Source organism: Calidris pugnax, unplaced genomic scaffold, assembly GCF_001431845.1.
Source record: "Calidris pugnax isolate Ruff unplaced genomic scaffold, ASM143184v1 scaffold68, whole genome shotgun sequence".
NCBI lineage: Eukaryota > Metazoa > Chordata > Aves > Charadriiformes > Scolopacidae > Calidris > Calidris pugnax.
In genome coordinates, this window is record NW_015090921.1 from 1,826,061 (window position 1) to 1,850,339 (window position 24,279).

At 45.8% G+C, this 24,279-nt stretch overlaps 1 protein-coding gene across 2 annotated transcripts in view; it reads right to left on the reverse strand.

Annotated features, from left to right (window-relative positions):
* Positions 1 to 3,576: 3,576 nt before the first annotated feature.
* The window catches only part of SLC39A13 (solute carrier family 39 (zinc transporter), member 13), a 22,191-nt gene continuing 1,488 nt past the window's right edge, over positions 3,577 to 24,279 (reverse strand). The window contains exons 3-12 of one of the 2 annotated variants that reach the window (XM_014950306.1): positions 18,819 to 18,924; positions 17,330 to 17,629; positions 16,751 to 16,864; positions 15,001 to 15,122; positions 13,627 to 13,779; positions 8,245 to 8,334; positions 7,821 to 7,871; positions 7,478 to 7,610; positions 7,244 to 7,343; positions 3,577 to 6,094 (exon numbers count right to left, since the gene is read on the reverse strand). In XM_014950306.1, the coding sequence (XP_014805792.1) occupies positions 6,019 to 6,094; positions 7,244 to 7,343; positions 7,478 to 7,610; positions 7,821 to 7,871; positions 8,245 to 8,334; positions 13,627 to 13,779; positions 15,001 to 15,122; positions 16,751 to 16,864; positions 17,330 to 17,597 (1,107 nt within the window). In that variant the 5' untranslated portion in view covers positions 17,598 to 17,629; positions 18,819 to 18,924 and the 3' untranslated portion in view covers positions 3,577 to 6,018. Of the gene's footprint in view, positions 6,095 to 7,243; positions 7,344 to 7,477; positions 7,611 to 7,820; positions 7,872 to 8,244; positions 8,335 to 13,626; positions 13,780 to 15,000; positions 15,123 to 16,750; positions 16,865 to 17,329; positions 17,630 to 18,818; positions 20,178 to 24,279 lie in introns of those variants that run through there. The other variant, XM_014950305.1, reaches the window with a different exon arrangement.

A 24,279-nucleotide genomic window follows, 5' to 3' on the forward strand; every position in this document is an offset into this window, starting at 1 on the left:
TTTTGAAGGGTAGAGAAAACCCTTTTTAGTCCTTTCTGAGCAATTCTCAACATACATTTCATGAGTGCGCCTTCGTCCCATGCAGCAGGTAACCAGGTCTGTGTTATCTCATACCAGATAGGCCGAGTTTTTTAGATCAAAAAAAAAAAACAAAAACTTGATCATAACAAAATACAGTTGCAAAACTCTCCGGATAGTCAGTTACCATGCAAGCTCTCCCCTCAAAGAGGAGCAATTCATCTCATGATGCTTTCCAGGGAACCCAGACCAGCAGCCAAGAATTATGATCAGACCACAGGGCTCCTGGCCCACACCACAGCAGGAACAGGGAACTGGATCAGAACCTTTTCTTTCAATCGTGAAAGCCTGAGGAGTAGAAAGGAGGACAAGACAGAGCCCAGACTTCTCTAGACTAACCCAGAGATACCGCTCTGCAATTCAAATGAAATTTGAATTGAATTTGTAATTCAAAGTAGTAGCTTCAACAAAAAAACCACAAACCCACATGGAAAACCATTTATTTCATCTCTATTGTCTCCATGCAGAGCAGACCAATACAGATGAAGGGGGAAAATGCATAAGAGCAGCTGAAAAAATAGAGCTAGAAAATACGATTCTCTCTGCATTTCCAAAAGTGACAAATGTGGTGGAGTGATGCTCCATTTCCTCCCAAGGCTCTCCATCCTCAGCCCCAGGTCTGATGTAGTGGAAAACTAACCATCCTCTCCCTCCCACAAGCCCTGTGCAAGCTCCAGGGTATCTTCCCAAGAACCGTAGACTGTCCGAGCCCGTGGGAGCAGCCAAAAAAAACAACTCAGGAATTCTTTCTTCAGTGTCATCCGCTTCACATTCCTGAACGCTGAGCACAAAACCCTGACTGTGGCTTTCAGTCTTGGCAAGGCTCAGCGCTGATGCAACAAGGCCAACTCACGGGCACTCACCTGGCAAGGCCTCAACTTAAATGCCAACCTCATTTCGAGAAAGCCACCTTGGGAAACAGCAGGCACATCCCTTCTGTGCAAACCTGCTTCCTCCAGAGCCCTACTACATGGTCCGCTTCGCTTCAGTCCTTGGGGAAAGGGGAGTGGGGAAGGGTGGAAAAAACTCTCCAAAGCTAGAACTAGAGGGTTTAGCAAACTCCCCAGTTGGATTAATCCTCCTTCCAGGAAAGCAGGAAGCGGATGCTACCTTCGTGACAACTGAATGATAGAGGGAGTAAATTGGCAAAGGAAGGCAATTTTGTAAAGAGGAATAAAAACATTGCACTAAGCCTCCCTTGTTGTTGCAGTGAAACTGGTTACTGATGTAAGCCTGGGGTAAGGAAAGCTGAAAAAAAAAAAATTTAAACAGCAGTTCCTGGGCAGAGAGAACAGCCCCAGGGGCAGGGGCATTCCAAAGCCAGGGACAGAGATTCCAAAACACAGATTGCTGGCAAAGTCACCAGACCATGAAATCAAGCCCCTGATCAACTGCCTGCCTTCATCTTCTTCCAGGGTTACGGTTTTCCCTTCTTCTTAAAGAAGGCTTCACTAAGAACCAAGAGCAACATGGTACCACTCAGTATTTATAGGCTGAAAATCTTTCAAATCAAGAATCACAGAACGATACGGGGTTGGAAGGGACCTCTGGAGATCATCTAGTCCAATCCCCCCACCGAAGTGGGTCTACCTAGAGCAGGTTGCACAGGAACATGTCCAGGTGGGGTTTGAATGTCTCCAGAGAAGGAGACTCCACCACCTCTCTGGGCAGCCTGTTCCAGGGCTCTGCCACCCTCACAGCAAAGAAGTTCCTCCTTGTGTTTAGGTGGAACTTCTTATATTCAAGTTTGTGCCCATTTCCTTTTGTCCTGTCACTGGGCACCACTGAAAAAAGATTGGCCCTTTCCTCCTGACACCCACCCTTGAAGTATTTATAAGCATTGATCACATCCCCCCTCAGCCTTCTCTTCTCCAGACTAAACAGACCCAAGTCCCTCAGCCTTTCCTCATAAGAGAGATGCTCCAGGTCCCTCATTGTCTTTGTAGCCCTCTGCTGCACCCTCTCCAGCAGTTCCCTGTCTCTCTTGAACTGGGGAGCCCAGAACTGGTCCCAGTGCTCCAGATGGGGCCTCCCCAGGGCAAAGCAGAGGGGGCAGGATGACCTCCCTCCACCTGCTGGTCACACTCTTCCTGATGCCCCTCAGGATGCCATTGGCCTTCTTGGCCACAAAGGCACAAATGAAGAGGGTGATAAACATGCTCCACACCTGTGTTTTTTGAAGGGTAGAGAAAACCCTTTTTAGTCCTTTCTGAGCAATTCTCAACATACATTTCATGAGTGCGCCTTCGTCCCATGCAGCAGGTAACCAGGTCTGTGTTATCTCATACCAGATAGGCCGAGTTTTTTAGATCAAAAAAAAAAAACAAAAACTTGATCATAACAAAATACAGTTGCAAAACTCTCCGGATAGTCAGTTACCATGCAAGCTCTCCCCTCAAAGAGGAGCAATTCATCTCATGATGCTTTCCAGGGAACCCAGACCAGCAGCCAAGAATTATGATCAGACCACAGGGCTCCTGGCCCACACCACAGCAGGAACAGAGAACTGGATCAGAACCTTTTCTTTCAATGGTGAAAGCCTGAGGAGTAGAAAGGAGGACAAGACAGAGCCCAGACTTCTCTAGACTAACCCAGAGATACCGCTCTGCAATTCAAATGAAATTTGAATTGAATTTGTAATTCAAAGTAGTAGCTTCAACAAAAAAACCACAAACCCACATGGAAAACCATTTATTTCATCTCTATTGTCTCCATGCAGAGCAGACCAATACAGATGAAGGGGGAAAATGCATAAGAGCAGCTGAAAAAATAGAGCTAGAAAATACGATTCTCTCTGCATTTCCAAAAGTGACAAATGTGGTGGAGTGATGCTCCATTTCCTCCCAAGGCTCTCCATCCTCAGCCCCAGGTCTGATGTAGTGGAAAACTAACCATCCTCTCCCTCCCACAAGCCCTGTGCAAGCTCCAGGGTATCTTCCCAAGAATCATAGACTGTCCAGGCCCGTGGGAGCAGCCAAGAAAAACAACTCAGGAATTCTTTCTTCAGTGTCATCCGCTTCACATTCCTGAACGCTGAGCACAAAACCCTGACTGTGGCTTTCAGTCTTGGCAAGGCTCAGCGCTGATGCAACAAGGCCAACTCACGGGCACTCACCTGGCAAGGCCTCAACTTAAATGCCAACCTCATTTCGAGAAAGCCACCTTGGGAAACAGCAGGCACATCCCTTCTGTGCAAACCTGCTTCCTCCAGAGCCCTACTACATGGTCCGCTTCGCTTCAGTCCTTGGGGAAAGGGGAGTGGGGAAGGGTGGAAAAAACTCTCCAAAGCTAGAACTAGAGGGTTTAGCAAACTCCCCAGTTGGATTAATCCTCCTTCCAGGAAAGCAGGAAGCGGATGCTACCTTCGTGACAACTGAATGATAGAGGGAGTAAATTGGCAAAGGAAGGCAATTTTGTAAAGAGGAATAAAAACATTGCACTAAGCCTCCCTTGTTGTTGCAGTGAAACTGGTTACTGATGTAAGCCTGGGGTACCGTAGACTGTCCGAGCCCGTGGGAGCAGCCAAAAAAAACAACTCAGGAATTCTTTCTTCAGTGTCATCCGCTTCACATTCCTGAACGCTGAGCACAAAACCCTGACTGTGGCTTTCAGTCTTGGCAAGGCTCAGCGCTGATGCAACAAGGCCAACTCACGGGCACTCACCTGGCAAGGCCTCAACTTAAATGCCAACCTCATTTCGAGAAAGCCACCTTGGGAAACAGCAGGCACATCCCTTCTGTGCAAACCTGCTTCCTCCAGAGCCCTACTACATGGTCCGCTTTCGCTTCAGTCCTTGGGGAAAGGGTGGAAAAAACTCTCCAAAGCTAGAACAAGAGGGTTTAGCAAACTCCCCAGTTGGATTAATCCTCCTTCCAGGAAAGCAGGAAGCGGATGCTACCTTCGTGACAACTGAATGATAGAGGGAGTAAATTGGCAAAGGAAGGCAATTTTGTAAAGAGGAATAAAAACATTGCACTAAGCCTCCCTTGTTGTTGCAGTGAAACTGGTTACTGATGTAAGCCTGGGGTAAGGAAAGCTGAAAAAAAAAATTTTAAACAGCAGTTCCTGGGCAGAGAGAACTGCAAGCACAAGCTCTCCGGCGCTCTCTGAAAAGTAGGACAGGAGCTGTCATAAAAAAAGAACTGTGTCAACAGTTCAGGAATCTCTTAGGGAATTAAATGCCTCTGCCGTGGGCAGCATACCTGCCCCGTTGCTGACCCGAATCGCCCTCTCGATAAGGCCCTGTGCAGACTGGAGAGCTGTACTGATTTATCAACGCTGTTTAAAAGAGAGCTGAGTTGGTGTAATACGCGCTGTGGCACCCGTTTTGTGTCCAACGACTCCGCTAGTTCAATTAGACCTGATTTTAAACAGATTTAAGCAAAGTGAGGATACGCTCTGCAGAAGGGATGATCTAGTAATTGTGCACATCTCTGTGGCAACAAAATATCCCTGGGGAACACTGGCCTGGTCAGCCCTGGGAGCTGGGATGTGGAAAAGCACTAGAAATGCATTTTATTTTTACTGGTCTCAAATCGCCAAAAAATTTATCCCAACAGAAAACTCGTCTTAAAGCATACTTACTGTCACCCTTTCACATCCCTTTCTCTCCTAATTTAGCACATAGCTTTTCTAGACCTGTTTTTTAAAATCTTTTCCCCAGAAGTTTCACCCTTCCCACTTCACCCTCCCTTCAGTATTATTTCCTGCTGTGCCCCTTCCTTTAAAGGCTGTCAGCATTACTTCTTATCCCTTTGTCCCCAACAGACTAACTCCACCGTGAGGTAAGAAGCCCGGAAATAGGCCACCATTGATATTTTTGGTTATAGCACGTTCTTAAATAGTCTACAATTGACAGAGGAAAAGCTACCTGTGGGTCATCGGCTCCTGACCAGGCTGTAGCGCTCAACTTTTGCCCAAACTGCTTAGACCTCTGCCATGACAGTCTAGGACTGCTGCAGTGTGCCAGGCAGGGCTAACAGGCTACACCTCAAGAGAGCTCTGAAACTTTGGTGTGGAGTAGAGGGTGGGTGAGTTGGGTCTCGAAAGCGGGCTGAGAGCCATGTTCAGCTAATGGGTATGAAGAGAGGGAGCTCTGTCACAACAGCCACGTGGCCTTCCTTCCAGACGTAGGTGAGCTGGTAGTATGGCAACAGAAGAAACATTTACTGACTGCTTTTCAGATAAACAGCTAGGTGTGCTGGCTATTGGAGTGGTTTGGGCTGAGGCAAGTAATCTCCAAGCTGAGCCATTTAATTGTAGTGACCTATCCTAAAGTGCCTCAAGCTTTTGGTTCGATTTCAGCATAAACAAATACAAAATAGACCAAAGAGGTGGGCTGCTGAGGCTAATACTATCTTTAGGAACAAGTGATGTCAATGAAAAGCCGGAGATCAACTTGGAAAGGGTCTTTTCCCCTCTATCTCATAGCACCGTAACTTCTCGTGGGCAGGGAGCTCTGGCTAAAGCTGTTAGCTTATTGTTTCTTTGCCATTCTTGTTCTGCCTCCAGCCATTAGAGTGGTAGGAAAAGTGCTTCCTCTTCATCAGCTACAGGAATCGCCTCTGTTGTTTTCACACAAGAGCTTGGGAGGTGCAGTTCCATCAGAATGAACAGAATGAAATATTGTCCATTTGCTGTGGAGCAGTTGTTCAGTTCATTTCTGCTCACTGTTATCTTTTGCTCCATAAAAAAAAAAAACAAAAACCAAACTAACAAAAAAACCCAAAAGACCCAATGTGTGGATTTTAGCAGAACAGGGATAGGAGAGCCAGGGAATGAAGTCTTGCACACCCAGACCTCTTTCTCACCTGCTTCTCATACTAGCAGCCAGATCTGCACACTCACACATAGGAAGTAACATTAGTGTTCCTTATTGCTTTGTAACAGCTCAGAGTCACCGTGGTGGCTCTGGGAGGCATCATGAGGTCTGCGCAGAGGTCACTCAGTTGTGAGCGAGAGTAGCACCATGACTGTAATGCCTGTACACAGGAGCAGAATTTGCTGCAGGGAGTTCCTGGGAAAGAAACAGCAAAATTAGGAAAAGCCACAGACCAATCCCAATAGGTTCGTGAACGGTTTGTTCTTTGCCCTTCCAAACCTACCAACATGGAGAGCACACCAGCTGTATGAAGGCACTACCAAGAGGTTACCAATCCAAAGGCAAGATCCCCATTGGTAACATTTCTCCACCAGAGGCTCCTGCCTCTTCAGATAATAACTGTGGAGCTGGTTTTTTGAGTGCTTTGTTAACTGTTTTAGTCAAAATGAACTAGCTGAGTCTGCCTCTTCAGATGACTGTGGAGCTGTTTTTTGAGTGCTTTGTTAACTGTTTTAGTCAAAATGAACTAGCTGAGCCAAGGCTTCTTGGCTACTGACCCACTGAAGTTACCTATCTCATTACAACTGAAATAGGAGAGAACATTCAGAGGCAGCTCTGCCAGCAGATCTGAGAGGCCTTTACTGTGGTACAGCTGGATTTGGACCTGCTACACCCTTAATCAGGCTGCAAAAACTATAATACTACAAATGAGGGGAGGCCAAATATAGCAGAATATATATACCAGTGTAGAAGAAAGATGACTGAGGTGGCATATAATAACAGACTATGAAATGCTGAACGATATAGAGAAGAAAACTATTATTTTCTACTCACACAGCAACACAGCAGCATCTAGTAAAGATTAATAAGCAAGGAAAAAAACCCCTCAATAATAAGAAGCATCATTTAACACACTGCTGTCAAATAATGCAAACTTGCTGCAGAAGGCAGATCACAGAAGCCCAAAATAATGGATAGGGTTAAAAAAGGACAAGGCCCTGGTTCAGACAGCCCCCTAAACCTCTACACAACAGAAGCTGACAAGACTGGAGAACAAGTCACCTTACTGGACTTGTTTCTAAGCAACCTGCTCTAGCTGGTCATGCTACATATGGCTCTAGCACAATCTTTGGGACTGACCCAGTTGAAGGTTCTCATGTTTTATAGGGTCTTTGCAGCCCCATAAATGCAATAGCTAGCGCAGCAGTCTACCTAGATTCCAGCCTTGCCCGTGGGATTTGGAAAGCTGGCATTCATGTGCTCCCAGAACAGGCATGGAGAGGGGTTATATCCCCACTCTCTGGCAGCAGGAACTGCTGCAGCAGAACAGGAGGGAGCACTTACCAAGGGTTCTTTTCCTCCAGGAGATCAGGCACGACATTTACCAAGGCAATATACAGAAATCCTCCAGAAGTGAAAGGAAGGATCCAGGCTACCGTTTCCCCTGCAGAAATACAGAAAGCTTTTGTTATTATGGAGACAAAGACATGGGAGAGAACAGAGAAGGCAAAGCAGATGCACACATGGGGATGACAGGCCCCACCCTCCCATTCCTACAGAGGTCCCAGGGAGCCTTACCTGCTCCTTTGGGTGACTGAGCACATATTGCAAAGCAGGCTCCTAGAATCCCCCCCAGAGCTGTGGAAAGCTGCATCTTGGCTGCACTCCAGCGGTCAAAGCCAGCCCGAAGGAGGATTGCAAAGTCTCCAACCTAAGAAAACCAAGAGCTAACAGTTAACGAATACGGACATTCTCAGACACAAGACCAGTGCTTCAAGACTGTTTCTGGTTTTCCATGTTGCCAGTCTCCCAGAGGGAGCAGCCTTCAAAAGGACAAGAGAATGATAACCAGACACAGCCCTCCTCTTAGTAGATGAAGCACCCTTGTAATCTCTCATGATGGCAGAATGGCCCATCTCACCTCATGTGGGATTTCATGCAGGAGAATGGCCATTGTGGTTAGGAATCCAACCTGTAGCAGAGGAGAGAAGATGATTAGGAAACAGTACCCTCAGCTCTGAGAGATGAGACTTTCACCAGCATGTCAAGGCCCCTTTCTCTAAGTCAAGAATTGTCACTTAGAGTTTAGAACTATTCAACAAAAGGGTAGATGAGCTAACCCTTCCCCTGATGCCAGCACAAATGACTAACATGTCCCACGTTTGAAGAAGCTCTGCATCAGAGGGTCAGGATAGGGTTGCTCTTTACTGTTGCCTCCATTTTCTCAGAAACTTCCAGAAAATAGGAGGGAACTCCTCACATCTTTGAGGTCTTTTTTGCATGATGACTCACATATGAGAACAGGCCTCTCCAGTTCAGTACACAGCTGGTGGCAGAAACCTTACCTTTCTGCTGACCAGGAAGCTGGCTGCTACTGCCAGGCCATGTGTGAAGTTATCGATGGTGTTGGCCAGCAGATTGAGGTATCCACTAATCTGCAAAGAGAAGGAAGAGCCCTTGATAAATGCAGAAACATAACAAGACAAAAGAAAGTGCATGGCTTAGACAAAGGTTATGCAGGGTCAGTCAGATGGGAAAGGTCAGGACACGGCACGTCTTTGGATCTTCTGAGGAAGACCTGAAACTATGTCAGTGGTCAAGTATAAACTGTTATGTTCAGTTTTAGAGTAAACTAAGTTTTAGGGTAGGCAAGTACTGTCTGAGATTAGGATAACCATCTTATGCAAATGACAAAGAGCTCTAGAAACAGAAAATGAGAAAGGAAAATGAAGAAAGCAAAAATGAATAATATATCTGATTCCAAATACAACCAATTTTAGCTAACACTAATTTACACAGCTGACTGGCTTCAAATATGACCTGACCTTGTTTTCTAGTCATGTACTTTAATATCCAATGGTTAAATAGCTCCTCTTCAAAAGCTGGCAAGAACAATGCAACAGAACAAATGCTGCTGAAATTGCTTTTTATAACTAAACAAATTTTCAAGCATTGTACTAAAAAAACACTTGTGCTTGTGGGTTTGCTTTCCCTTACCAAAGAATAAAAAGAGAAGATAGTGATGACAGTCACCAAAAAACCACCTACTGGAAGGCTGGAGAGCATGTATATGCATTTGCATATAAACACATTTTTAAAAATTATAAGCATAAAGCAGCTTCCTTCCTTACAAGTCCATCTCCATGTTAGGCTATCACGATAACTATGGTCATCTCCAGACAAATTCTGAGTATTTGACGTAAAGTGATTTATGAGGGTACTGCTCTAGATTTTTGCTCAAAGGTTTTTGGGAAATTTCCTTCAGATTTAACAAAAACTACTGCGTGTGGGTCCTGAGATACTGCATTTCGCTATACGGTACTGCAGTTTAAATTATCAGTTCAGCTGGAAAAATACAAGTGCTGATGGGTTTCATGTGCCCTTCTGGTCTCCTGCTCTTCCCTGTTTTTACCAAATTCTGCTGGGGGCACCTTTTCTTCCTGCCACCTGCAGGCCGCAGCTCAGGTCAGGCTTGCTGTCAAGTCTTCCTCCCCAAAGCATCACCTTTCTGCAGGACACTTCTACTGCACAATCCCAAGACATCCTTATAGGCTCTGCCCTTTTAAAAGTGCATGGATGATTAAATATGAAAATAAATAATTCCGCAAAATCTAACTACAGATCACGTTGAAGTAATAACCTACCTAACATCTCTACAATGGATGCAGAAGTAGTTCCCTGTGTATTTTTGTAAGAAGGGGAACACAAAGGGATGCATGCAGGCAGACCCATCAACACAGCAGTTTTACTTCTCATTCCTCATTTTCAGTCAAATATAACTGCTTAAAATGTATCCTTTTCATGTTGGGATTTTATGTGATTGCATTTTCCCCACAGGCTAGTAATAATTATTCACAGAAGTTTTACACAAAAATGCTTTCCCATACCACCGTATAGGGAAAAAAATAGACTTCATGATTAAAACATTATGACTTTTTCCTGTCAGTGGCTTGGGCAAAAGCTGTCATTGAAAGAAGCAAAGCCTTGGAGTGCTCAGAAATAAATTGGGTTGATTTGACAGTTATGAGCTTCTGACATTTACATTCCACGAATTCCTAATAGGATATTCTCGTTGCTCATAAAGCACACAGCCAGATGAAGTGTTTATGTTCATGCTTCAGAATTAATGTCACTGTGCAATAAAACATACTTCTACAAATCAGCAAAGACCCCGTATGCCACAGGGAAGAAAAAAGAATAAGCAAGACAAAAGTACTCTACAGTGTTTTTACTCGTTGAGGGAATAAAGGCTGCAATGCAGGACAGAACTGATCTATGGGTGCAAAGGGAGGCTCCCACCTGCAGTTTTCAAGCAAGGACAAATCATTACAGCAGCAGCTGAAGAGCAAAAGTTCTAATATATATGTACAAAGGATGACTGATTACAGCTCACTAATCATTAAGCCCTGAAGGATGACTTTGTTTAAATAGTACCTTTCACTTTTTTTTTTTTTTTCTTTAAAAAAAAGGGGGTTCAAGGAGGAATAAAAAAAACCTGTATATTTATTCTGACCCAATGAAAAACACGGAGAGCTGAGGGTAAGATAGTACCTTTCACTTTTTTTTTTTTTTTCTCTGAAAAAAAAGGAGGTTGCAGAGTGAATAACAGAACCAAAGAAGTCTGGCTTGCTATGGCTTTCTCTCTTTTCTTTGCAAGCACCTACTTTGCTCCCTTCCAGCCAACACTGGTTTCCCTTTGTGTCCCTTCCCCTCCCTGCACTGCCTGACAGCCACTTCCCCCCCAGGTAGGGGCAGCCAGACTTACCTGCTGATCTGCCAAGCAGCAACGTGGTGTTAAGTTCTGCCAGTTTTTCAACAGGGCATTAGTTTGCATTCCTCCTCTACCGCCACGCTGATTTTTAGGGAACTTGCAGAAATTTTGATTACCCTCAAGACTTCTATCCTCTCTCGAACTCAGGTAAAATTAATTGCAGGTTCAAAAGTTATTGAAAATGAAGGGCAGAACAGATGGACAGACAGATGGAATGACTGCTTATGCTGTTGCCTAAGGAAACGGGCTAACAACGCAGGAATATCTTGGTAGTTTTGGTAATCTCCCCCCTATCAGAAAGACTATTATTATGTTCAGATTATACACTCAGAAAGTAGAAAGTTAAAATTACACAAGTTAACTCATTAGTTTCTAGTTGACATATTTAGAAGTCTGTAACACTGAGCAGACACGATAGGGTTTTAAAGCTAGAAAGGCTCTCCATTGTCTAGACCTTCTAGGTAACACAACTGAAGTGATCTCATTCAATTTCTGCACAAAGCCCATTGTTTCCTAAGATACAGCCTGCTTTCTCCAAAGTAGCTTAAATCACAGGTTAAAGCCCACTAGTGACAAAGAATCTCCTATGTCTCTAAGGTAAGTTGGTGCACTGGCAAGTTAGCCCCAGGTACAGAGTTGTCTTTGATTTCTACTCTGCTACAGTTCAGTATAGCTTTAACTATTCAAATTGAGTCATGTCTCTACACGGGTATTTGTATATTTTAAGTGACCCCTAATCTGTCACATCTACAGAGCTAAAGACTAAAGAAAACCACTTCTTATCATGTACTGTAAACCTAAAATAAGTATTTCAGCTCTTTCCCGATGCCTTTACAAATTATCAGTAGTATTTTACATATCGTGCATTACACTACTGGAAAAAGTCAGACAGCTGTTTTGTTACTGCTATGTAGAAAGAGGAACACTTGCCTCTTCTCTTATGTACTGTTTCCTACTCACCCATCCTTCTGGCTGTAGCACAATAATGGAAGAACACGTTCAGACAATTTCCTACTGTGATTTTCATACCTTTTTCCAAGGCACTGACTTCCTGGAAACCGTCCCTATCTTGTAAATGTGATCTGCATTCTTTCCTAAATATTTGCATGTACCAAAACATGTTAAAATTCAGCTCTTTTGATGAAATTACTCAGCTTAGTCAGGATCACTGACCTCATGCAGTCACAATGTGCCATTTAAGTAATGTAGTACTATCTGCAAATGTGAAGATATACTGGTTTTATAAATAACCACTTAGAAAAAGCATAAACCATCAGCAAACAGATTTGAGGGAGCTGCATTAATCTAGTCCCTGCTTAATATAGTATATATAATATAGAATAAATGATTTTTAATACAGCTAATACTAGCAAATTTGATTTTGCACAGTACTAGTTTTATTAAAATGTGGGAGAAAGTTATGTCTCATATATTTTCCAGCATCATAACCTCTATCAAACGATCTTATGAGTGAATAAAAGGCTGGGGAAAATGTCTGGTTTGCAAGAATTTATCCTCCCTAAGAGCGTATCAATTAGCATTAATTACATTATTATTTTTTACATTAGGACCAGGCCCTGAGCAATTGTGTCCCGCATGAGTGTTTCATTTCTATTTGAAATCAGTGGTAGACTAACCATCCTCTAAGTCTGTAGTTCCTTATATAAACGTTTCTAAAATAATGGCACAATGTTTCATAACCCAGTAATACTGGTTACTTCACCACTATCACCCCTAGAAACGCCAACGCAGCACCTTGCAGTTTGTACACTGCTCTGTACAGATTACGTGAATGCGACAGATATCAAAAATACCCAGTGACCTCAGCATTTCTTTCACATTGTGTAGTAAGAGCTAAAAAGTTACAGCAAAATACATTTAAAATAGAAAGACCAAAGAGCCTCTGACTGACCACATGTCCAGATTTGGGCTAGTTCATGCAACCACACTTTCCGTTCATAGCTACTCTCCTCCAATCTTGCACATTTTTATGGGCTTTCAAACTCAAATTACAGGTCCTCCTTCACCAAAGCAGTTGTTTACCCTCTTGCTTGTAATGTTCACCCAGACAGGGGTTTCTGCAGTGCAAAGATAGTAACATAAAACTGAGAGCAAAGCCAACCGCGAGGTTAGCCACTGCCCAATGGCACAGCACCCGTTTTCCCTCCTCCACCTCCAATCCTGTGAGCGTGATGATCTCCCTCATCCCATCACTACAGGCTGCCTATCTACATGCCAAGCTAATTCAAGAAGTTAAGTTAGGAGAGAAATAAACCTGGGGTTGGGGAAAGAAAAAAATAATTCTTTGCCTGTTTAGCTCCCTGAGTAGGCTCAATGTGTGGTCAGATGAGGTCCAGTGCAAAAGAAGTGATGGGAAGCAAAGGACTGGAGGCAGAAGTGAACAAGAAGCCCTTTTTGCCAGCAGATAAACTGCTGAGAAACTGAACTAAGTGTTACAGTGGGCAGCTTCAACTGGCAAAACGCTTCCAAATGGTACCTTAAATGGAAACGTGCAGCTCAACTGGTACAATGCAGATGCTAGAGAATAGAGAAATCACAGCAGAAAAAATTAAGCAAATTAAGATATAACTACTATATGTTATAAAGTAACAAAATGTGAAAAGAGACTTTGGTCTCAGGATTCAGCCAAAACGCACGTCATCAGACTTATGCCTTCACAATAGTGACTTTGCCTCTTTTGCATAAGCTGCAGTGCAGATTTTCCCCAAGCTCGATGATCCCAAGGGTCTCTTCCAACCTAGACGATTCTGTGATTCTATTCCCTCCCTGCTGTGACTTGGGCAGACACTTTGACAGAGCAAAATTAAGCACAACTCATTTAAACACTGAGTTCCTCACTCAGGCATGATTCTTTCCACGGATAACTCATCCTTCTGTCTGAATATTAAAATATGTGCCCCAAAGAGATGTGAAGGTCAGTTTGTGGGTCTCTTACCTTGATTCTGTTGTCTTTTGGACACGACTGGAGAGAGGAGCCGTTACACTGAGTTGAACCCTTTCCTGCTCTTTGGGATTGGCCTGCCACCTTCGGCAGCGGGTAGCCACTTCCATTGGGAATCTTTCTAGCTGGTGCTTTGGAATCACAGCCCTAAATTAGGGGAAAACAACTTGTCACTGCCTTTTTGTCATTGATGAATGAGCGTGAATCAGGCTCAGAAATCCAATCTTCACCCTTAATCCTTTTGTCTTTACAATGCAAAGCAGCAGCTTTGGTACCCCAGCTAAATAAGGACAACTGCCAGAAATGAGACAGATTTCAGAGAGCATTGTGAACATCTGCACTGTGAGACAAGAACAAAGACTTCCCCAGTCACCCAAGAGCAGGAAAGCAGAGAGGAGGAACAGGAGTCACACCCCTTGGCATGAACCAGCTTCCACTGGAAAGAGGAGGGACTGAGTCTGCTGCTCCTGCTGGCAGCTGCTGCCCAGAGAAATACAGCTCCATCTGGGTAGGGGACGGGGGAAAAAAAGTTGTACTGAGTCTAGAGAATTATTCCAAACAACAAAACCTTCACCTCAGACTTCAGTCTCTCTGTAAATGAGAAGATCAAGTTCCTTTCAGACTTTAAAGTCTCACATTGAGTCAAAGTACCCCCTCATTGCTCTTATGCAGTGCCTGAACTGCAGATTCACCTCTCAAAAGACATGGCACAGCAAGGACTGAATAGTCTACAGGAACTGCTGCTAGGTGTTGTGCTGAGGACTAGCTGCTCTCTCCTATCTTGAAATTACCTTCTGGTACCTCTGTCTACCTTGCCCCTTTCCAGGTGGGTGACTCTCCTCTGTACTTGGTATTTTTTCACCAACCATAAACCTTTTCTACCACATAAAATTACCTGATCCAGGCCATACCCAAGAAGAGTGAGTAGTGAGGGACACCTTCCAGAGAAGGCTGGCCTTTGTCCTGACTAAGGACCCAGAAGGGGAGTGAGTCACGATGGCTCAGTGGAACATGCACCAGCAAGCTGTCATCCCTTAAAGCTTACTCGAGCAAGAATCTCATCTGCAGAACGCTCCAGCTCCCAGTCCCCATAAAAGGGGAGCTCTGCCACACACACCACATCAAGAACAAAACCAGCCCAGAGGTGAGAAATTTCAGCTAAAACCACAAAACCAAAGCCTGGAGATGAAACACCTTCTTCTAGAGCCCAGTGTCAAAGAAGTGGCAAAAAGCTCCCCAAGGGCATTGACAAGCTACTCACAGCTCCAGGATCATTTGCTGAGCCTGTCAGATAGGGCAGACACAGTGTTTAGTACAGTGCTCAAAATCTAACAGCACTCCCTCCCCTCTGGCTGCTAACTTACTTACCACACCAGGGCACTCCTTCTCTTCTTTCTCCAGGAAGATCTTCTCTAGAATGAGGAAAGTCAGGAAACCAATGATCACCCAGAGACCCAGAAGCTTCTGCTGCTGAAAGCTCTGCCCTTCTCCTGAGGAACAAGAGAGAAATCTTCGTGTCACTACCAAGTACACAGTGTTTCCCACATGTGAGCCCACCCCACCTCAAACAGTTTAACGAGCAGTTCCAAGACAAAAAAAAACAAGAAAGGAACATGGGAACACCTCCTGTAGGAAAAAGGAGCAAATACATCACACAGCAAATTAGTTTAACTTGCTCATTCTTGATCTAACATATATCCCCATCTAGGGGCACTCAGAGTGAGAGCCCCCACCCCTTTTGCTTCAACAGTGCAATCCAGAATATTTCCTGACAACACTGGGAATTTTCCTGAGCTCTGGAGGTAAGTGAAGATTACAGCAACAAAAATCCTGCAGCTATATCTACTGAGCAGCAAGCCCTGACATGAAATCTGCCATTAGTGGAGCTACAGACTCACCTTCCCCTTTCTGCCACACCTGAGCAAGTTATTAAGCTCAAAGCTATAAACTTTCTTTTCAATTACAGCCAAGCTTGTGAGATAATCATCCACTCAGCCTGGCTGCAAAAATGGAGATTGCATTGCAGTGGAAGAACAGAACGACTCTGTAATGGGGCTTACATGGGTCAAGGAAACCTTTATGCTTCAGGACAGTCTGGCAGAAGCAAACAAGCTAAAGCAAGAAGACAGAGTCATTTGGGAACCACTGCAGAAAGGGGGGAAAAAAGGACAACAGGTTCTGCTGGCAGTGCACGAGGAAGAAGAGGACAGGACCAAAGTTCCAGCAGATTTGAAATCCCAGGACATAAGTGCAAGCAACTCTGGGAAACCCAGGGCATTCTTTCCCCTCTCTCCCATTTTCAGTGGGGAAATGATTTCTTGGTTTCTCAACAGGTGGGATGCAGCAGCACTTGCCTTCTATGCTATCAGTTTGCTGAAGCAGAGAGATAAAATCACTACAGGTTTCAACAGCCCTAGCTATCTGGGGGGTGAAGGAGATAGAGCTTATGGTATCGGTGTATCCCAACCCAAACAGTATTTAGTTCTCTGGCAAATACAGGTTTCTGTCACCTGCATTTCCTTTTTCTCTCCCTGCCCCCACCGCTCCCTCTCCCCGCCCCATCTTAGGCATGGCTCTATGAACAATTTTCCATTACTTCCTTGAGCAAAGACTGAGACAGCAACACATTCGGGCTCCCATAGATCAAAGTACCCACCATCCCCAGCTGAGATGGTGCACGTGATCGTGTACCAGACCACACACGCATTAATAACTTCTCATCAGGTTAAAGCAGCATTTGCTTTCCTTACAGAAAGGACAAAGGAAAATCAACAGAGATTTACAGGAGTCCAAGGCAAGACAGGAAAAGCTGATAGACAAGAAATCCATTGCTAGTTACTAAACATAAAGAAACCATGGGCAACTCAGGAAGCCTCCAATCTCAAAATCTTGGGAGGACTGCAGAGTACAGAGATGAAGTATTAGATGTGTTTTTATTGTTCTTATATCCTTCCCTCGGTATTTGCTTTTAAACATTGTTTGAAAGAGAATACCAGCATAGACCAGTTTTCGGGCTGACCCAGCCTGGCTGGTCTTGTGTTTTCAAGATGGAAAAGACTTAAAAAACATAGTAGTAGGCATAGCATGGACAGTTTCTAGGCACATAAGACTTTCATACCTGTCGTTGCACTGCATGTGTAGGCCCAGGCTTCGGGAAGCAGGTGCAGAAACACATTCCCCAGTAGTCCTCCAATTGCAAAACTCAACAACTGCTTCAAACGGTGTGATCCAGCTAAAAAAAAAAAAAAAAAAAAAAAAAAAAAAAAAAAAAAAAAGAAACAAAAGCCAATCACAACTCAGCCGGGAGCCAAAACATCTCCAGCTGAGATTTTGAACAAAGTGACTTGAATTAGAAGCATCTGCAAAGCAAGCTTTCAAAGGAGTGAGCATAAAACAAACAGCTGGAGTGCAAGAGAAAGCCCTTGCACCACTTGGATGATGGGACAGCAGTGTGTGGGAGGGTCCTGGACCAAGCAGGGTGCAAAACAAGCAATACTCTTTGTACAAGCTCCATCCAGGGCGTGCATTTGTTCCAGGACTCCCTACCAAATTGGCAGGTATGGACTAAAGCACCAGAAATGGACTGTCTGTTTTAGACAATTCTATTTCTATGACAAGGTCTTGTTCATCACTGTGCCATTCGGTCACAACCCAGGATTTTTGGCTTCAGAAAGGCTAATGCAGGCAGCAGGCTTACCTTCTGACCGCAGGGCAGCTCCTGTCTCAAATGGGATCACCAGCAAGGGGAAGACCCCACTCAGCCCCACCATGAACGAACCGATGAGGGAACAAATCCAGGCATCCAGCCGCTCGCTGCTGAAAAGGTTTCCCCAGGACTCTGCCTCCTTCTCACACAGAGGACCAGAACTCGCAGCAACATGACTCCTCGGGAGCTGCTGAGCTTCACAGGCCACGATTAGAAACAAGGAGAGTGTCCCATCAAGCAGAAGCTTTTGTTTTGTCATCGCTAAGTGGTCTCAGCCAGGCTGGCCGGTCTCTGAAAAGAGCAAGGGAGAGCAGTTCTGAGAGTGGGCCTGAGACTCCCTCCCACCATCCCAGAGGAAAGGCCTCGGTCACGCCATCCCCTCCCTCAGCATTTTAGCACAGGTATGTAGCCCCATAAAGAGCACCTGAAACTCTTCTTGATTTCAACACAGCACTAAAGGGCAGAGAGGCTGTTTATTATCAAGTGTATGAAGCTGCACATGAGATATCTTCTGAAAGAGCCTGGCTTCCAGCATCTCCCCTCAGGTGGGCTGGACAAGGACTCCAAAAACCCTTCTCCTTGCCCTTGAGTGTCCTGAGGCTTCAGAGAAAGGTATTGACCAGAGATGCTACCCAGATAATATTTCTCTTTGCCATGAAGCAGCATCCATGTAACAAATGAGGATGCAAGACAGGCAACATAACAGAGGTCTGTAAAATTATGAGTAGTGTACAGATGGTGATGGGGTAGATTTTCCACCATCTCTTCAGTGCTACCAGCCACCACGTGAAGCCAGTGAGGGTCAGCTTCAAAACAACACAAACAAATGTGACTCTTCATCAGCAGGTGACTTGTGTGATAGTACTTCTTCAAAAATGATGGAAAATTTTACATGGATGCAACAAAAAACAGAACAAGTACTAGAAAGACAAATCTATTCATTTTTCATGGTTAGACAGCTCATATTAAACTCAGGAAGTCCCTTATCTGAAAGAAGCTGGAAGAGTAGTTGGAAAATATCATATATACTTGTCGTATTTTTATTCTTTCCTAGAATGATACTGGGTTAGATGGTCTCTTAGTCAAAATCAGCACAGCTGTTACTAAGAACTCTTCAGTCACAAAAAAACTGGAGAAAAGCAGGCATATTAGAAGAGGAAAATTAAGATAATTACACTCTCATTGGCAAGCAGGAAAGCAAAAGATGCAAAGGCTGAAGTATAAATGCTCCTTCAGTCTCCAGAAGTGAAATGTGACAAGCAAAATTAACTTGGAAATGGGAGAAAAGGGCAGGTTAGGAAAGAACAGCTTAACAATTGTTTACAAAACAGCTGTGCGTGGAGAGGGACTAAAGGCATTCACCTGAAAGCATTTAAGAAACCAGTCAAAGTAATCTCTGAAGCATTAGTGACCATCTTTGAAAATTTACAGGAATATGGGAAGGCCACAGAAGGCTGGAGAAGCATCATGCCTCACCTACCTTTATAAAAAGAAAAAAAAAGGTGGGAGAAGACTTAAGTTACAGACCAGTAACTTCAATCCTCTGAAATATTCTTGATCAAGTTAAATGATCAGTTTGCAGTTACCTACAAGATAAGAAAGTGATAAAGATAGCAAAGCATTAAGTAACAGCCAGACAGAAAAGGGGCCTGAAATCATCAAGGCAAAATTCAGGGTGTTGGAACCAATGTAAAGGCTCACTGCAGCTGAAAAAGGTGGTGTTGCCCCTTCTCTCCATCGCCCTCGTGAAGCTTCCCCTCCCCACGTTCAGACCTGACTCCATGAGTGAGCAGGGTCAGAACAAACTAGCAGGAAAAACTGTTTGCTTTTTTTTTTTTTAAAAGACTTGGCCCTTTTCCAGTTTCAGTCCCTGAGCTAAAAAAATCACTGCAGGAGGAAGGTCCAGCTGCAGTGAGCAATCAAAAAGAAAATGAAAGGACAGGGTCCCCTGGCTCCCATGAAGGAGAACACTGAGTTGCAGTGACCACAGACACCAGGGGCAGGGAGGATGCAAGATGGAGCCAATGAAGACACTGGTTTGGCTAGCTGGGCAAGAACCACTACAACTTTTTGTGGCAAGATAACGTCTGATCAAGTGTAAACTCTACTGACCCATACAAAACCCATCATTTTTTTTTTTTCCCCCCTCAAGAAAAAATAAATCCCTCAACACAGCATGTTCAAACCAGCTCAGGATTTTGTGGCATCTTATTGCAGTGCTTTGAACCAGCTGCAGGAACTCTAGACCTGCCTCTAACATAACTGTCAAACCAATCTTGGTAAAGATCAGTACAAAACAATATACTGAGGGGAAAAGAAAAATAAAATCAAATGGACGTGACAAAACAGTAACTCTGATGTGTCACCAGAAAAAAAAAAAGCCTACACGCATTACATTCATTACCAAATTAATTCCAAGCCAGCATGCTTATGTTGCTACAAAGTAGACAAATGACATATCCTGGGACATATTAGTAGACACGTTGTAGGTGTGACACAGAAGCAGTGATTCCATTCACATTCAGCCAACAGACCGCACCCAGCCTCACATACTCTTCTTTATAGAACAGATGCAAAAAATCAGAGACATTGCAGTGGAAAGAAACAAAACTTAGGATGTAGAAATCATGACCTAGGGGAAAAAAAAAAAAAAAAAGACTGAAGGACCTGGGAGTGTTTAGTCTTAAAAAGATAACACTGAAGGGAACAGAACAGTCTGCATCCACTAAAAGTGACAAGAAAGGGGGAAAGTGCTCAACTCTTCTTACACCTCGTAGCATCAGCTCAAATGATAAACAAGATCCAGCCTGGATATGAAGAAAGAAATTTCCATACTGCCAAAGTGGTGATATACCGAAGCAGGTTATCTATGATGCAGAAACTCCAGGACTGGTTTTGATTGGTTTTCTTTTGAGAAAAATAACAAATACCTGATGCAGATGCCATTTCATTGCAAAGACGAGATCCCTTCTTGAAGTCCCTCTAGCCCTACACCTGTAATTCAACGTAACCTGCTGAGACCCTTGTTCTACTGGCAGCACTCGACCAAAGGGGGTTTTCAGCTGTAAATCACTATTGGAACAACCACTGCAAAACAGGGAAGGGGAGTGGAGCTGTTGCAGGGGGGGAAGCAAGGGACACTTTTATCTCTTAGAGCACTCCATGGACCAATTCAGCTCAGGCACGGAAGCAAACAGACGCAGGGCTGATGCTCGGATCACCAGTAACAACTGTGAGGCCAGAGATGCTGCCCTCTGCCCTGCTCCACCATCCAGCCTATCTGGGATGCTGCCAGGCCCTCTGGCTCCTCTCACTAGGATCCAGGCTCCTCCCACAGCTATGCAGACACACAACTGTGGTAAAACTATGCCAGAGAAGCCCCCCAGAATTCTCCTTCAAAAGAAACCAAAAAAACCCCAACGAAACCACAAAAAGATAAGAAGCTCTTAAAATGTTAGCTGTCCCCTAACTAAACGGAGTTTCTTCTGAAGCCAGCAGCCACAGGGAGGTGATGGGACTCTTCTGGCAGACTACACCAGCCACAGCCTTCTCTCTGCTCACCAGCTGCTGCACGACAACCTGCAGTTAGAGAATTTCCTGCTTTAAAAAAAAATGATGGGCACCCCTTCCAACCCCAGAGCGGGCCTGATGGATGCTCTTTTCCTTTACAGCAGAATTAGACCTAGAAAATTACAAAGCACAGCTTACTGTGAGGAGCAGAGCAAAAAAATTGGGATTTATACAACCACCACATGCCTACGAAGAGGCAACAAACACACACAGCAAAACAAATGCTCTCTGCAGCTCGGCAATGACAGGAAGTGGCACAAACTGGTGTCTTCTGCAACACTGTCACCACAAAGCCAACAGTGTTTGAGAAAGCCTGGAAAAGAAATCACTGCAACAGGTCCATTTATTTCCATCTTGTTCTCCACACTCACAGCCCCAAGGGACATCTGAAAGGGTCTTCAAGGTTAAGTGACCAAAATCCTGGAGAGAGGCAGCAGCACATAGGACAAAGGCCATGTTCAGGTCCCCTGCACGCCTGGCTTCGTGTCCTTCTTACAGCAGAGAAAGGGACCTTTTTCCTCCAAAAAGGGATGGTGATGAACAATAAATGGGTATGAAGGGGTAGAAAACTGATGCCCCTAACTCACATTTGTGTCAGTCAACTTTCTGCAGCCCCCAGTTCGTTCTTCTCTTCTTACTCACACAACAGAAAAACAGTGCATTTCTTTACACCTGTGCTGCCTGCCTGTCATTACCTTGTAGCTCAAGAACGTCCCCTATCTTGTGCCATAAATTCCTGATGCTTATAAAACATCTATGACGAACTTCGTGCATCATCCAGAACACACCTGATCTTTGTGCCCAGCTAATTAGTTAGAGCATATTCCCAGCGTTTGCTTCTTCCTAACATATCATAACCATTTGAACTAAAAATACGCACTTTTTATCTCTATAGCCCCTTTGCTTCTCTATCTCATTTAGTACACACTCTTCACAAGACGTTAAGTTTACTGCATGTTTGTAAAGTCTCTAAATCCAAACTGGCTGCTCCCAAGACAAACACATAAGAGGAAGAAAAAGAGCAGTCAAGATGTAGTCCTAGGAAAAAAAAGCTCCAGAGAGAAAATAATACCCTGCCACTAAAGTTGCAGAGGGTGGAAGAAGTCTTTACCTACCCCTAATTTTAGGCAACATCTGTTTTAGGAACCCAGCTAAAGAAAGTCTTGAGGAATTTCTAGAGAAAGGACCTGCAGGTTCTCAGTGAAGTCCGTGGTCGCAATGAGGCAGAGGCATAACCAGGCTTATAGAGATGTGTTTTTCTGAAGAAGGGTATATGACCTATTTAAGAACACGCATGGCAAAGAAATAGCCAGTGCGTTATTTACTTGTCAGTTTTGACAACGACACCATTTGAGATCACAGCTCCCAGCCCTGCTGGATCACAACCCAGTCACCATTACCCCTGGAGCGTTCTCCAGAACACCACGTGTCCCATGCAGGTCTCTGAACTAAGCATTCAGGAGTCGGGTCTGTTCAGCTCCTTCTGCAACAGCCTCAGGACTGGAATAACCGTGGGGTCTTCCCAGCTCAGGAAGAAGAAACAAATGAGAATTTGCCATTTTACACACCCCTGAGTGGGGGCCGGGGGAGGCTGCACCCCAAGCCAGAAGAGCTCCTGCTGGGAGACTCCCCCCCACCTCACAGTGCTCACTGAGCACCTCTGTGGCAGGCAGCGGCTTAGAATAAACGGACAAAACTTAAAATGCCAAGACAAAACCTACTGGAAAAGGGAAAACAAAATACTGACACGACGACAATTCCTGCAGCAACCTGCCGCCTCCCTCCCTAGACACTCTGCCTTTCCAGACCACACAGCTTCATCTTTGTCTCAGCGTAATTGCCCATTGCCACACAATAACGTTTTAGATGGCTGGGGGGGGGGTGGTGAAAAAGAAAAGGCTTTTTTACAAGTGTTTTCCCTGGAAGCCGGTTGCTTGGTATTACAGTTGCAAAAGAGTACCGCATGGAATGGAAAAAAGTAATTTTCCAGGGAGGAAGCATAATTTTCAGCCAAAAAATTCTCCACAAAGCCGCCTCCCTCCATTAGCCCTGTGGAGAGCTTTGAATTCCTCCTGGAAGCCCTGACCTCGGCGGTGGCACAGAAGGTCCCCAGTTCCCGTGGCCGCCCGCCGCGCCGAGCGCTCCCTTCTCTCCTCAAATCACTGCCCATCCTTAGGGAACGCACCGCTCGGGCGGGACCCTTCCCCTTTCCCCCATCCCTTTCATAAAAACCTCACTTTGCAGAAAGACTCGCATTTCTGCAAATCACACCCACCGCTGCATGCGCAGCTAAAAGCTGGAGATGCACAGGATTAACCAAGGGGGTAGCACAGACCAGAAGGGACCGCAGACCCCGGGGCAAACCTAAAGCGGTTAAAACCACCGTGGTCTGGGAGGCAGCGGCTCCTTCCCCATCCTCCCCAGGATGAAAAAGTTTCAGGATGAGGCAATGGCGTTCACCCCCTCAGGGCTAGGTGGGATTTCTCTCCTCCCAGCCCGCTCACCGTGGCAGCCGGAGGCAGGGGCCGGGCAGAACCTCCCCTCCCGCAGACACCGGTGCCGCAGCCCCCTCGCCCCAGCCCGGGCCAGGCTCCCGCACAGCTCCTAATCCGCAGGCGATTAATACAGCGGCCCCGCTCTTGCCACTGTTCCTGTCATCCCGGGGGATGGCGTCTGACGGGACAGACAGCGCGGTTTTTCCATCCGAGGAATGCTGACCCGTGCAAAGTGAGGCATATTGGGGGGTGCGGGGGAGGGAGAGAAGGGGGGGGGGGAATTAACCCTGCCTGTTCACTCACCTTACCGGGCATTAGTTGCCCCCCCGAGGTGCATGTGCCACCGTGGCCACGCAGACCCCGGCCAGCCCGCGACGCCGGGGACATCTCCCCGCTCCTCTCGCCCCGCGGGGGAGGCGGAGAGCGCGGCACACCCCCCCGCCCCCTCCCCCGGCGCCAAGATCTTCCCGCAGCATCGTCCGCCGGAGAAGCGACTTCCAAAACTTTCCCCGCTGGGGCCGAACTCCGAGCTCCCGGCTCCGGGCACGCCCGCAGCGGCAGCCACGGGGCTCCGCTCCCCCAGCGAGCTGCAGCAAAGGCGGGCTGGACGGGGAGAACGCCGGTCCCGGGAGCCTGGGGGAGAGCTGGGGCCCCGGGAGCGGACGGTGCGGAGCCCGCGGTCTCGCCGGGCCGCGGCCAGGCGCTGCTGCCCCCCACGTCTTTCCTAAACTTGCCCCGGGCCGGGCCCCGCCGGTGCCGGACTCGGTTCCGCTGCCCGCTGCCCGGCCGTACCCGGCCCCCCAACCCCGCAATAGCAGAGCGGGGTTAACCCGGCGACCCGACCCCCCGCCCCCGCCAAGCCGGCGTTACCGTGCG